This window comes from Citrus sinensis, chromosome 1 (genome assembly GCF_022201045.2).
Source record: "Citrus sinensis cultivar Valencia sweet orange chromosome 1, DVS_A1.0, whole genome shotgun sequence".
Taxonomy (NCBI): domain Eukaryota; kingdom Viridiplantae; phylum Streptophyta; class Magnoliopsida; order Sapindales; family Rutaceae; genus Citrus; species Citrus sinensis.
Window position 1 is genome coordinate 24130539 of NC_068556.1, and position 14045 is coordinate 24144583.

Here is a 14045-nt window from a genome sequence, read left to right on the forward strand (position 1 = left end):
ATTAATTTTAATTTTAATTAGATAAATTAAAAATTATTGATAAGAGTAATATAAATAAAATATTTGTACTATTAACATAGTACGAAATTAATATTTTCTTAGAATAAACTATTTATTATTATTAATTATTAATATTAAATAATATAGTGCTATTATTTTTAAAATAAATATTATAATATTATATTTTCAAATGAAGATAGTGTATAGTAATATTTATTAATTCTCTATTAATCTATTAATATAATAATATTATTTTAAAGCAATTTTAACTTATAATCAATGTAAATTATTATTTAGTTAAATATAATAATATTATTTAAATAAATATAATATAATTTATTTTATTAAATTAAATATTAAATATAATTGAAAAAAAAGGTAGAAAAGAAAGTGGTGGGAATAGATTCCCACTCTCACCTCTCCCCATGGGAGTCCCACTCGCACTCCCCACTCTAAAAATATATGAGGCCCACGAAATATTGAAGTAAACACTGGAGTGGCAGGAATCTACACTCTTCACTCCCACTCCATAAAATAAACACAACATAAGAGAAGTGTCGAAGAGTATGCATACATATGTACATTTATATAACAATGATATGAAATTCGGCCCAACCTAACTCTGTCCAGTGTTAGAACGTAATTAGTCACAAAACCACGGGAATTTTTGTAAATTTTATTCGCTAACAATCCACTAGTCATACTGTATTATTGTCTTGTCTTCCTCTCAAATTCGACACTAGGGTCGGCATTTAACCCGACCCGACCCGAAAAATTTGATTTCGGATTAGATGTAGATGAAGACCCAAGTCCAATCGAGCAGGATTTTGTACAATGATCTGATCGGATTAAATTCGATTCGATCTTAAATCCGATTAGGTTGGATAATGACACAATTAACAAAAAAAAAATTGAATTAAAAAACTAAAATTTAAAGTCCTAAATCAAATAGCTAGCTTAAGATCCCACACATAGAGCTCACAGCCTCACACGTCACACCACATACAAAGAGCTCAAAGCTCACGCCACATGGGACACAGCGGCACACACTCAGTTAATAGCTCTGAGCCACTGAGTCACTGACACAACCACAGGCACACACAAACTGCAATAGGCCAACGCAAGCTATTGCTGTAGTGAGAAGTCAGGCCAACACGATGCGCTGATGCAGCAAATCTACTCCACCTCGTCAGTTGGTGCAACTTGCTCCGCCGGGCACCATGACTGCTGCTTCAGCTTGCTCCACCTCAAGAACCACCTTCTTTTTTTTTCTTTTTTTTGAGGAGATTATTGCTCTACTCCACCTCGTCAGTTGGTGCAACTTGCTTCGCCAAGCACCATGATTGCTGCTTCAGCTTGCTGCACCTCAACAACCACCTTCTTCTTTTTAAAGGAGATTATTGCCCGTGATATTTACAATCATATAATTACTGAGACCAGTTTACATTAATTTTGATATGACACCGTTCAAATTTTAACCCTCTCAAACCCTCTCAAATATTCGAGGGACGTCAACTCCTCTCATAGGAGAAAGACTGCCTTCACTCAAATTTTGAGGAAAGAAATTTAAATTAAACCTCTACAATGCGTCTGCGGGGGCTCGAATCACTTCCCTCACAAGTATGAGAAAGTGGCTCTAGCCACTAGGACAAGACCTAATAATTCTCAACAACCATCTTCTTAGACCCAAATATGGTAACTTTTTTCATGGTATATTAATATTATATTAAATAATTAATTTTAAATTTTCACTATATTATTGGTCATTAGATTGTATAAATCATGCAATGAGTGATTGTGATGTGACATTATAACTATTATTTGCAATGTGTGATTGTTATTTTAAATTTGAAAAGCATTATAATACTGATAATTTGCTTTACTTGCCTTGTGCATTTGTTTTACTCAGTAATAATTTATACAAACGCATGCATAGTAGCCTATCAAAATTTATTTTGATCTAATATTATTTAATTATATTCTGATCTAATGGACTTGTAACCCATTAGTAACTCATGCGCCCAATAACTTTGGGTGCATGAGTTTAAGTCCCAACAATTTATTGGGCATCAACTCTCTTTTGATAGATATTTATTTAACTCATACTTTGGGATAGAGTATGATTTTCATCCATATTAAAGTGAGGATTGTTGTTCGAAATATTCGATTGTGAAAATATCAGTAGAGTTATAATTGTAATATATCAGTATATAAAAAAAAAAAAAAAATCGAATCTAACTATAAATTCAGATTGAACTGGAATGATTTTTATTCAATCTCATTAATCCAAATCCCAACCGAAATGACCTGAACCCGATCCAAACCCGTATTTACCCTCCCCTATTCGAAAGGACGACGGGTGAAGCCATGGACACCTCATTTCATCAACCATGCCAAAGCCAAATCACTGATCGCGAGTCTAGTTTATAACAAAAACAAATTCAAAAAATTAAGAGCAGAAATAAATCGAACCCGGCAAATCGAGCTCTCAGGCTCAGCAATGAAACCAAATCAAAGGTTCATATTACTACTATCACACGCGTTGATTCTCACACTGAGTCAACTCGTTTTCCAATCCGAGTCTGCTCGAGAAGCCTTCCGTCGTGAACCCGGCCACCCTCTCTGGCACCACGGCGCCTTTCTCGATGTCAGAGACAGCGTCCGATCCGACGTCCGCCACATGCTGCACTCACGTGCCGAGGTTAGTTCAACTGCATTTTACAATTGCAATTTTTTTTTTTTCTTAACACTTCCGTTCATTTAGTTATAGAACTCGGTGGTCGTTTTTTCTTTTTGGTTCAGGTTCCGTTTCAGGTTCCATTGGAGGTGAATATAGTGCTGATTGGTTTCAATGGCGATGGCGGCTATAGGTACGTCATGGATCCTCACAAATTGGAGGAGTTTCTGAGAGTTAGCTTTTCGACTTACAGGCCGTCGTGTCAAGAGACTGGCGAGCCTCTCGATATCGAGCATCATATTGTCTATAATGTCTATCCTGTAAGCAACTATTTACACTTTAATCATGCCTTTTCCTCTGTAATAATGGCAACTCTTGTAAATTTAGGTCAAATATGTAGTATAATTTCATTGTAATTGAAGATTGTGGTTTTATTACAAGGTTAAATGATCAATCACATTTCAAATAGTAGAAGAATGTGTTCTTGCGCTGTTGCCTCCGTTTTTATAATTTGTTCTCATATTAGATTATGAATGCAGGCCGGGCAGCCTGAATTGATATCACTTGAAAAGGCATTGAAAGAGGCCATGGTTCCTTCAGGGACTGCTCGAGAGGTGATTGGCATGATTTATGCTTATTGTTTAAGTTTTTCTATCAATTATCTACAGTTGAAGTACTGAATATAAGTGTATATGTTAGGCTGATTATGGAAGAGAGGTACCTTCATTTGACGTAGAAGCAACAGCTGTGGAGCATATGTTTCAGAGGCTATATTCCTATATATTTGACATGGAAGGTGGTGGATATTCTGCTATGGAGATGGATAGACCTGTGCCCAACGCAATATTCATCATCAACTTTGATAAGGTATGGATTACAATTGAAGTCCATTGATATTATCATCACTCTTCCCCCACACTTTTCATCTGGTGCTAAATTTTCTTTCTCCATGCTTCTAGTTTGTAAACTATTTCTACCTTATTTCTGTCTTTAATAGTCTTTCCTATTGATCTGCCATCATTCTTTTTTTTTTTTTCCAGGTCAGGATGGACCCTAGGAATAAGGAAATTGATCTCGAGAGTTTAATGTTTGATAAAGTTTCCCAGCTGACTGAAGAGGATATGAAAAGACAAGAGGGAGATTATATGTATCGTTATCGGTACAATGGAGGTGGAGCATCTCAAGTTTGGCTTGCATCTGGCAGGTACATTTGGCATTACTTGTTTGATAGGTTTTAATAATGACCTTTCACAAGCTATTATAGTTGGATCTGTCCTACAGCAGAAAATTAACTATAGATGTTTGAATCCTGCTGATGATTATATATTTATAATTATACCTAATGCAGCCTGTTGTTCTCTTAGCTGTGATCAGAGTCTGTTTCTTTTTTATTTTTGAAGACATATTTAGTGATTCCCTCTTCCCTCTGTCTGGTAGCTAAAAGTCTGATTTTTCTGCCACACTGTTCAGATTTGTTGTGATCGACCTCTCAGCAGGCCCTTGTACATATGGAAAAATTGAAACCGAAGAGGGAAGTGTCAGTCATAGAACGCTGCCACGGATTCGGAATGTGATGTTTCCAGGTGGTTTGGCTCCTTTGAACAGTCAAATTACTCATGATATTTTTGTTGGACAACTTTCCAGTTTGATATCAACAACAGTTGAGCATGTGATTGCTCCAGATGTTAGGTAATCTAACACTGTAATCTCACTTACGGATTGTTTGACTTAACAGTTATTTCAAGCTGTATCAGCTAGGGCATTGGCTTAATTTTGACATCAAGCCAATATTGACTTAAATGCCTGCAGAGCCTAATCTTGTTTTCAATCCTCATTTAACTCAGGTTTGAAACTGTTGATATGACAACAAGGTTGCTTATTCCAATTATTATCCTCCAAAACCATAACCGATACAATATTATGGAGAAAGGCCATAATTACTCGATAGATATTGAAGCAATTGAGAGAGAGGTGAGTTACTTAATATCAAAAAATTTGTATGTTATCTTGTGAGTTTAGTTTTCTGGGCTGTCTATAATGCAGTTTTAGGTGGCTTTGCCATAGGTAACTCCTTTGTTGTTTCGTATCATAATTTGAAATTGTTTGGAGTAATGACCTGGTTGGATTTGATGACAACAGTGAAGATGAATCACTTTTATCCCTTTAATTAACGTTAGTAGAGATCAAGGCTTTGTGGATTTGTGCTGGATAAATTTCAGGCTTAATAATTGGCTGCCAGGGAAGATGAGGGCTACATGAACTTTTCTTTCTTTTATTTATTTATTATCTTTTTTCCAGGTGAAGAAGCTTGTTCATGATGGGCAAGAAGTAGTGATTATTGGGGGTTTACATCCATTACATCGTCATGAAAAGTTGGCTATTGCTGTGTCAAAAGCTATGCGTGGGCATTCTGTCCAAGAAACTAAAAAGGATGGACGTTTTCATGTTCACACAAAGACATACTTGGATGGCGCCATTCTTAAAGAAGTGAGTTTCCTTTTAATTTTTGTTGCTGTTTGAAAAGTATGATTTTGCACATTAGCATGCTTGTTGATCAATCCTTGAAAATCTTTATTGCAGGAAATGGAACGGTCTGCCGATGTACTGGCTGCTGGTTTACTCGAAGTGGCTGATCCATCTCTTTCAAGTAAATTTTTCCTCCGCCAGGTCTGTTTCACTACTACAATTAATTTTGTGGAATTTCTAGATTATCTTATGCTGGCCTACACCATGAATCTTCTCTATGCTTTGCATACAGAAGTAAATAGTGCTTCTAGTGGTTTCTCCTCTGTTTATGTCTTGATGGCCCTAAAGTCAATTGTACCATCTTACAGCACTGGACGGATGAATCAGATGGTTCAAGTGATTCGATTCTAAAGCATAAACCTCTTTGGGCTACTTATGGTTCTAAACATGGGAAGGACAAGAAAAAGAAAATGCCAAAGAAAGAAGGGGATGTGTACCGGACCTATGGGACTCGAGTTATTCCTGTGTAAGCATGCCATCTGCTCTTGCATTAACAATTACAAACAAGTTGCATGATGCAATGTCTGACAACTTTTGGAATTTTCCATTATTCTGTGCGAACAGAGCTAAAGATTTTTTAGTTATTTTTACAAATCTTGCTTCTTTTGGTGTTGCTCTGGACAGGGCGAAAGAACGATTGATGCAACATATATTTGAACTTGTTCAGCTCTTATTTTGCAGATTTGTGCTTTCATTGGCTGATGTGGATCCACACCTTCTGATGGAGGATGAAAGCCTTGTATGGACAAGCAATGACGTTGTCATTGTACTTCAGCATCAAAGTGAAAAGATACCTCTGAGGTGAGTGACACTAATTTTTTTCTATATATTTGCAGTGCTTATGTCTTAAACTTAAATTTGGTTTGAATAACGTTTCCTTGATTAATTCAAATGCTTTGAACAGTTACGTCTCTGAAACAGAGAGAAGGCATGCCTTTCCGTCACAAGCACAACGCCACGTATTGGCAGGGCTTGCTTCAGCTGTAGGTGGGTTGAGTGCTCCATATCAAAAGGCTTCTCATGTGCATGAAAGGCCAGTTGTAGACTGGCTCTGGGCAACTGGTTGCCATCCATTTGGACCATTCTCTAATACTTCTCAAATCAGTCAAATGCTTCAGGACGTTGCATTGGTAAGTCAACTTCATTCCATTAAGTACTGGAAATATGAAAAATATAGGACTCAGAGACCAATGGCGCATTGAGATTACTTACTGACAATTAATTATGTTTATGTATGTACCATGATTTAATTGAGAAGCTTTGGTTCTTGTTTGGTCATAATAGATTCTTAATTCAATAATGGGCATCTAAATTTACTTTGATTATTCCTGGCAGAGAAACACAATTTATGCACGTGTGGATTCTGCACTTCGAAGAATTCGTGATACATCAGAGGTGATTCAGTCTCCATTTTAGGATCTGATATATATATATGGTAATGTCTTTTTGCTTACAGAATCCTTACTATTCTTTTGCAGGCTGTCCAATCTTTTGCTGCAGAATATTTGAAAACCCCTCTTGGTGAACCTGTAAAAGGTCAGAAGAACAAGTCCAGCACCGAGCTATGGTTGGAGAAGTTTTATAAGAAAACAACTAATCTGCCTGAACCTTACCCACATGAATTGATTGAACGATTGGAGAAATACTTGGATGTAAGTGACCCCTTTCCTTTCCTTATTAACTGCTCTGTGCCATTTAATCTTCTTGGATTATAATGTGTCGTTTTTTGTTTGTTTAAATACAGAGCCTTGAGGAGCAGCTTGTTGATCTGTCATCTTTGTTATATGATCACCGGTTACAAGACGCACATTTAAATAGTTCTGAGATTCTTCAAAGCTCCATATTCACAGAGCAGTAAGTTATTGTGCCACATTTCTTATGCGTAGAAAATTTGATATTTGTGAATCTGAAGAATCATTTAGTTGTAAATGGTATTGTTTTTCTGACAATATCTGAATGTCCGGATGCAGGTACGTAGATCGTGTATTGGTCACTGAAAGGGAAAAAATGAAGTGCTGCGAGATCGAGTACAAATACCCTGTACACTCTTCTCAAACTTTCGTTTATGGAGGAATTCTTATCGCCGGTTTTCTCGTATATTTCGTTGTCATTTTCTTTTCATCTCCCGTCCGCTGATCTTAAAACACAAATGACAGCATAGAAATAACAGATCTTTCAAGACGGAATTCCATGGAAGAAAGGCATCCGGATAGAAATATTAGTTTTGAAAGTGCAAAAGGCAATTGAATACATCCTCGCTTTTTGTAGATTACTAGTCAGTAATTACTGATTGGCCCAGTAATTGTTGCAACTGTAGCTGATTATAGGTTGTCGAACTTACATTAATTATCGGCAAAAATAGCCAGCAGATCATTGTCATGGATGTTTAGGGCACAAAATTTCCCGTTGAGATATCATGCATGAGCAATAACTATCGACAAGGCCTCTTAATGATGTTTATGGTATCTCCTTAATATTAATATAGATGATATTGATGGTGTTTTACAAATAATTTTAGCTTTTGTGTTCTTTCATTTGTTGTGTTTGTCAATGACCAATGACATCACGCGTTGGATTAACACTCATTCTGAAGTTCCACGGCTCAGGCCATCCGTAAAAATGCTCAGTCATCGCGAATTCATGCAGTTGGACATTAAAATTGAAAAGCATTTGAAGCTGACGTCATTATTGGATAACCGTAATCTCATTATTGTAAAACATACTCCAAAATTTCGAGTTACAAACAAAAAACAAGCTCAAGGCACAGGAAATTCGACATTTTATATGATAAAACTGTAAAAAAATCCACACTTTTCACACATAAGACGCATTAGCAATTAGACATTTACAATTGAAACATCAAAATATCAGGCATAGCTTTCTAGGCTGCAATGTGCATCAAATTAAGCAGTTAATTGAACCGCTCAGAGCCCAGTGCATACTCATCATCTACTCAGAACATCATTCATTTCAAAATTCATTAAAAATGTGATTCAAATCAATCAATTTCACAAATTCCCAAAAAAAAAAATTCACAATTGGGGACCTCAGCGTGTAATGCTTACAGTTGTCATCAAATTAAAGAATCAGGTCTCAAAGATTTCATGCCATCATCGGAACCCCACATATAAAAAATTTAAAAAAAAAACACACACACACACACACAAAACTGTTTTTAAGTTTTTGACGCTGAAAAATATTTAGCAGTACTTTATTCACTGCGCCCATATAAAGAAAATGCAAAGGCGAAGCGACTCAACATTCCTGCGGTAAATATAAGCCTCTTCATTGAAAAAATATAAAAGAATCCCGAAATCAATCTACAGTGATAAGATAAACAAGGATCCTACAAGAGGCATCGCTTATTTATCAAATGAAAAAAAAACCACCCATTCAAATCATAAACACAAAAGAAAGAAAGAAATAATTGAGAGAGAATTATAACGGATGTTCTGCAAGCGCAAGAGGGAAGTTTGAAGAGTTTATATTGGAAAATTAGGGTTTTAAGAGTTGTGGGTCATGGCAAATTACCAAAAAGATTCTTTGTCCTGTCGATTATTTCAAAATAACCTGTACATTCTTAAGGGCTGCAAGCTAAACCCAAATGTTGAGTCCGGCCTTTTATTGTCGGAGCAAGCAAATCTCAACGAAGCCCAATATATGTTTATCTTTTTTCACACAATTAGTATGAAGGGATGAGATTATGATCTATACTAAAAAGATACTTCATACTCATTCGTAGGAATCCAATTCTAAAGTTGGAAGAATAAAATTACATTTACAATATCGGTTGAAAAAATTATAACATCTTATAAATGGTTGAGAGGCACTCCTCACCATGATCGTTGATTTTTTTGCCTCCCCCCACCTTCATTAAACCTTTTTTAATGGTTTCAATCTTCACCACCAAACCAGAGCAGAGCAGCAGTTGCTATGGTAATTGGATTATATGTTAACTATGCCACTACACAAGTTTTTGACAAAGCAACTAACATAACACGAGTTTGTAATTCTTTGTGATTAAGGAACTAAGATAAATCTTCAGTCCATTACTCATCATCCTCAGAATTTAAAAGTATTTTGAGATTTGGATTCAAATTTTTTACTCATGTTGCCTTTGGGCTTTATTTTTTCAAAGATTAATCGTTGATAAAATTAAACATAATAAATGGATGCATATATCATGCATAACTAGTAATATACTCAGTAGAGTAGATGATTGGATTCATTTTCTTAGAATTGGTCTAACAATTTTTCTGAGTAGTCAAAGGAACGACTTTTATGGAAACTGCCCACTAAAATCACACTAGTTAAAGTTTTTTTTTTTTTTTTTCTGAAGTTTGAATTTTAATTATTTTTAAATACTTAATATTTTTAGCTTATTTATTTTTTATAACTTATATATGATTATAAGATATATTAGGTTTGAATAGAAAAAATTAAATATTTTATCTTTTATTTAACTGGCAAAAAACGTTGCAATGAAATTTTAATATTCTCTCTTATAAATACTTTTGCAATATAAATTTATTTTATTTTATTTATCAGCTTCCCTTGTCTTTGCCAGGTAGGATATTCAACTATTATTTTCTCTTTTTTTTTAATGTGAACGAAAATTTTAAACATAATAGGACTTTAGGTGACTGCGTATTATAACAGGTCTATACCTTTATTTTGACAATTACTATTTTTACAATAGATTTTGAATATTATTTAACACATTAATGTTAATCCAAATGATTAAACAATTATTGGTTGGCTTACATAATTAACAAAAAAAAATCATATGTATAACAAAATCATTATAAATATCATATATTAACGTCAAAAAATACATGTGTTATATATATATATATATATATATATATATCAAACTTTGTAAGGTACATGTTATAATTTTTTTAATAAAATAATTTATTTATAACTTGTCGAGTGTTTAATAAATAAATATAAGTATTCATTATATTTATAAAAGTATATATGTTAGAAGATCATATTTTAGATGTTTTCTTTTAAAACAATAAATAAATTTTTTTATAAGAAAAAAATAACTCAACACTTGAATTTAAATATTGAAAAAAACATATTATTTAGAGATACACATTTAAACTTATTCACGTTTCACCTAAATATAGACACGTTCAAAATTTAGCAAGCAACACTGCGTAACAGCAGGGTCGGCTTTACAGTATTAGGGGCCTTAGGCGAACTTTTTCTTTTTTTTATGAGGCCTCTTTTTATTTAATAATTTCAATACTCAATGAAACAATAAAGAACTGAAAATCCATTTCAGTTTTAATTCTTAAATTTCAACAAATAATCAAAAAGATTCTAAAAATTTTCAAAAACAAAATCTAAAATTTACCATTATAAATTATACAAAAAGAAGCAAACGAATAAATCAGAACAATACTATTTTCAAATAGAATATTTAGAATGGTAGCATATAAAAAGTTAAAATCATGAATTGATGGTTAGATAATGGATATGGACTTTGTATTTCAAGTAACTAATTTTTTCTCTTTCTTTTTTGAATGAATTAATGCATGTAATAATCTTCATTGTCGAGAAGAGAACAAGAAATTTTTCATCTATAATTTTCTAGATTATAAGATTTTTAGTAGAAATTAAAAGGAATACTCAAAGTCAAAGATTCCAATGTTGAATAATTGAGCTTTTTTAAGAAGTTGAAAAGATAAAAAAAATTACTTATTTTTATTAGAAAAACTAATAATGAATAAATTAATGGTTAGAGAATATTATTAATCATATCTATTTAACAATAAGATAACCAATTATAGGTTTTTTTTATAAAAAATAATTATTAATAATTATAGGATAATTATTAATTAGAGATATGTCTAATAGGCTTTTCTACCACACATATAATTTTTTTTAAAAGATTTTATTAACTAGAGAATTATTATTAATACCAAAAAACTGAGGCCTTAGGCGACCGCCTTGTTTGCCTATACTTAAAGCCACCCATGTGTAACAGTGTCGCCATTTATGAGTTTGAACATTGTTTTCCACAAAGTCGTTTTAGTTAAGTTGGAGGAGTTTCGCTACCATCACTCAACTTTCTGAAAGCAAAACTAATAAACAAACCAACAAAACTTACCGGTCTGTAGGGGTGTTCGCGGATCGAATTTTACGGATTGGATATCAATCCATATCTGATCCACGATTTTACAGATTATAAATTTTTAATCCAATCCAATCCACGGATTGATGAAATTTAATACAAATTCAATTCATACTTCTGCGGATTGGATACGGATTTGACCCAATTCATATTCAATCCACTATTTTGTAGATTGGTTTACAGACTAAAAATTTTTAATTATGTCTAATGCACGAACTAACTAAATAAATAAATTTAATATAAAAATAATTTTACTACCGATCAAATTTAAAATTAAATAAGATTTAAATAAATAAATTATTTAAATAAAGCAAAAAAATACATTTAAAGTTTCAAAATATAACACATTAAAAAGAAAAAATCTAATTTGTTTAGATTAATATATGGAAATTAACTATTTAAGAAGCTATATTTATTTAATTAATTATTTTTTATTATTATCAGATAAGATATAATTTAGTGTTAATGTAACTATATTTTAACTTATTTATTTACTAGTAAGTACTAATGCCATGTTTATAAGTTTTATTTTTAATTAAATAAATACTTTTTATTTTTTTCGGATTCGCAGATTTTACGAATTTATAAAAATAGATTCATATCCAATCCATCGATTACAGATTATTAAATTTTTAATTCAATCCAATCTATCAATCTACAAATCATATTTAAACAAATCAAATTTCTATAAATTAGATAAATTGAACGGATCAAATTGAATTTTAAACACCCCTACCGGTCAAGTCCTCGCTCTGCGCAGTCTGAATCACACTCCCTTCTTTTTCCTCCTCTCCGTTTATATAAACCACATACTAAAAAGTTAAAACAAGTACCAATAATTTCAAGGCGTTTCGAATCCCGCAGGTCCATGCCCCGCGCCGACCTCTTGGACCAATTACGTCACCACCTACGTATCATCAACGAAAACCCATCCCACCCGTCAAAGAGAAAATCTAGTCAACCAATTACCAATTAATGCAACTCATGTTTACAATAATAACATTTGTCTCCCTATAGTTTTATATAAACTCTAAAATAAGAGCATGACATTTTAGTTATGTGAACACGTCTATATGATTTTTTTTTTAATTTTAAAATTATATTACTATCTACTGATATTACAAACAATCTAGCAATTTGAAATAATTATAGCATGGTCAGAGAATTTATTGATTATAGATTTTAAATCTAGAATAATAAAGTCGATATGTATCTTACTATCTTATATATAAAATTCTTTATCAAAAAAAAAATTATTCTTTTAAAGAAACTTAAATTAATTTCATATTTAAAATAAAAAATAGTATTTTATCACCTGACTTGACCAAAATACACGAATACCCTTTAATATCGAGTTCTATAATATAAAACTTTGATGCTCAAAATTTAGTAATTTAATTATAGTATAATATTAAATATTAATATATGTAGTAAGAGAGATCCAGATGTATTTGATAACATCGAACAAATTATTTCTCACATTACTTAATAAAACTCAAATCCTAAGGGGGCCCAGATGATATTACTCCAAAATATACGTGCCCCGAAAGGCAGGAACGAGCCCACACGCGGCCGCGCCTCACCGCTCGCGCCTATATATAACCAAAATTCAGCTCTTCAGCTTCCTCAAAAATTGGCAATAAACCACAACAACCACTTCCCCTGATCCCTCAAAATTTGTCTTTCTTTTGTAAATTTGTATTATCTCTTCCCTTGAGAAAAATAAACACACAACACAACCACATACAAAATGTGCCCGACCGGTACCGCCCTGAGGCCACGTGACGCGGCGAAGCCGTCGCGTCTCAAGCCAGCATTCGACGTCATCGACGCCGACCGCGACGGGAAGATAAGCCGCGACGATTTACGAGCGTTTTACGCAGGACGCCGCGCCTCTGAAGACGATGACGATGTTATTGGCAACATGATATCCGTTGCGGATTTTAACAAGGACGGTTACGTTGAGTACGATGAGTTTGAACGTGTTCTCGATCTTGAATACGGAAAAGCGAACTCAAAATCTAAATCTAACGGTGGAGGTGGGCTAATGGAGGATGTGTTTAAGGTCATGGATAAGGACGGTGATGGGAGATTGAGCCACGATGATTTGAAGAGTTACATGAAGTGCGCTGGTTTTGCTGCTACTGATGACGATATCAAGGCCATGATTAGATTGGGCGGCGGGGATGAGACTGACGGCGTTTCTTTCGATGGCTTGCTCAAGATTTTGGCCGTTGATACTGTTGCCTGATAGTCAACTGCTTTGAATGTTTTGAATTTTCCTCTCGATTTTTATGTGCTGCTCAATTTTGCTTGGGGAAAAAAAAAGGAAATTTATTTATGGAATAATTAATTTATTAGGTCATTATAAGTTCATTTTGTTTGTTTAAGCGGAATGTATGACACAAATGCTAGGTAGTGTCGTCGTGAGCTCGAATAATAATTAATAATGATATGCAAATGTGCCGAAAATGATACAAAATTTAATATAGAAGGTACAGACGACCAATTTTTGCTTCTTTAATTTTCTTCCTCTGACGTAATGTCGAGAATATTCCAGATCAGACAACGCAGCTATCTTTAACGGGACGACCTGGGATTGTTTAAGAATTAAATTCTCCCCAAGTGAGAATCAATTTGCTGGATGCTCCAGACATTTGGTATTTATATTCTCTTCTCTGCATTCAATTATTGAAT

At 33.5% G+C, this 14045-nt stretch overlaps 2 protein-coding genes and 2 non-coding genes across 4 annotated transcripts; 2 read left to right on the forward strand and 2 right to left on the reverse strand.

Annotated features, from left to right (window-relative positions):
• Positions 1–2277: 2277 nt before the first annotated feature.
• LOC102615853 (uncharacterized) lies at positions 2278–7715 on the forward strand. The gene is made up of 16 exons (XM_006488768.4): positions 2278–2701; positions 2803–2997; positions 3217–3291; positions 3377–3544; positions 3718–3881; positions 4148–4366; positions 4522–4648; positions 4976–5164; positions 5258–5344; positions 5512–5669; positions 5885–6004; positions 6108–6333; positions 6539–6598; positions 6682–6855; positions 6948–7057; positions 7174–7715. Exons 1-16 carry the CDS (start codon positions 2501–2503, stop codon positions 7337–7339), a joined length of 2439 nt encoding a protein of 812 aa, XP_006488831.1. The 5' UTR covers positions 2278–2500; the 3' UTR covers positions 7340–7715.
• A 352-nt stretch (positions 7716–8067) lies between these two features.
• On the reverse strand, positions 8068–8156 carry LOC112495717 (small nucleolar RNA snoR118). The gene has a single exon (XR_003062046.1). It is a non-coding gene; the product is annotated as a small nucleolar RNA snoR118 (small nucleolar RNA).
• Positions 8157–8246: 90 nt separating this feature from the next.
• Positions 8247–8321, reverse strand: LOC112495708 (small nucleolar RNA R66). Its single transcript, XR_003062037.1, has one exon. It is a non-coding gene; the product is annotated as a small nucleolar RNA R66 (small nucleolar RNA).
• A 4638-nt stretch (positions 8322–12959) lies between these two features.
• On the forward strand, positions 12960–13872 carry LOC102615552 (calcium-binding protein CP1). Its single transcript, XM_006488767.4, has one exon. It carries the CDS (start codon positions 13099–13101, stop codon positions 13597–13599), a length of 501 nt encoding a protein of 166 aa, XP_006488830.1. The 5' UTR covers positions 12960–13098; the 3' UTR covers positions 13600–13872.
• The last annotated feature ends 173 nt before the right edge of the window (positions 13873–14045 follow it).

Bases quoted from the DNA above. Each gene is read 5' to 3' on its own strand.
- LOC102615853 (XM_006488768.4), top strand. From the start codon at position 2,501: ATGAAACCAAATCAAAGGTTCATATTACTACTATCACACGCGTTGATT. The intron at 2,998-3,216 runs GTAAGCAACTAT...TTATGAATGCAG, and splicing joins TTGTCTATAATGTCTATCCT to GCCGGGCAGCCTGAATTGAT. The intron at 6,599-6,681 runs GTGATTCAGTCT...ATTCTTTTGCAG, and splicing joins GAATTCGTGATACATCAGAG to GCTGTCCAATCTTTTGCTGC.
- LOC102615552 (XM_006488767.4), top strand. From the start codon at position 13,099: ATGTGCCCGACCGGTACCGCCCTGAGGCCACGTGACGCGGCGAAGCCG.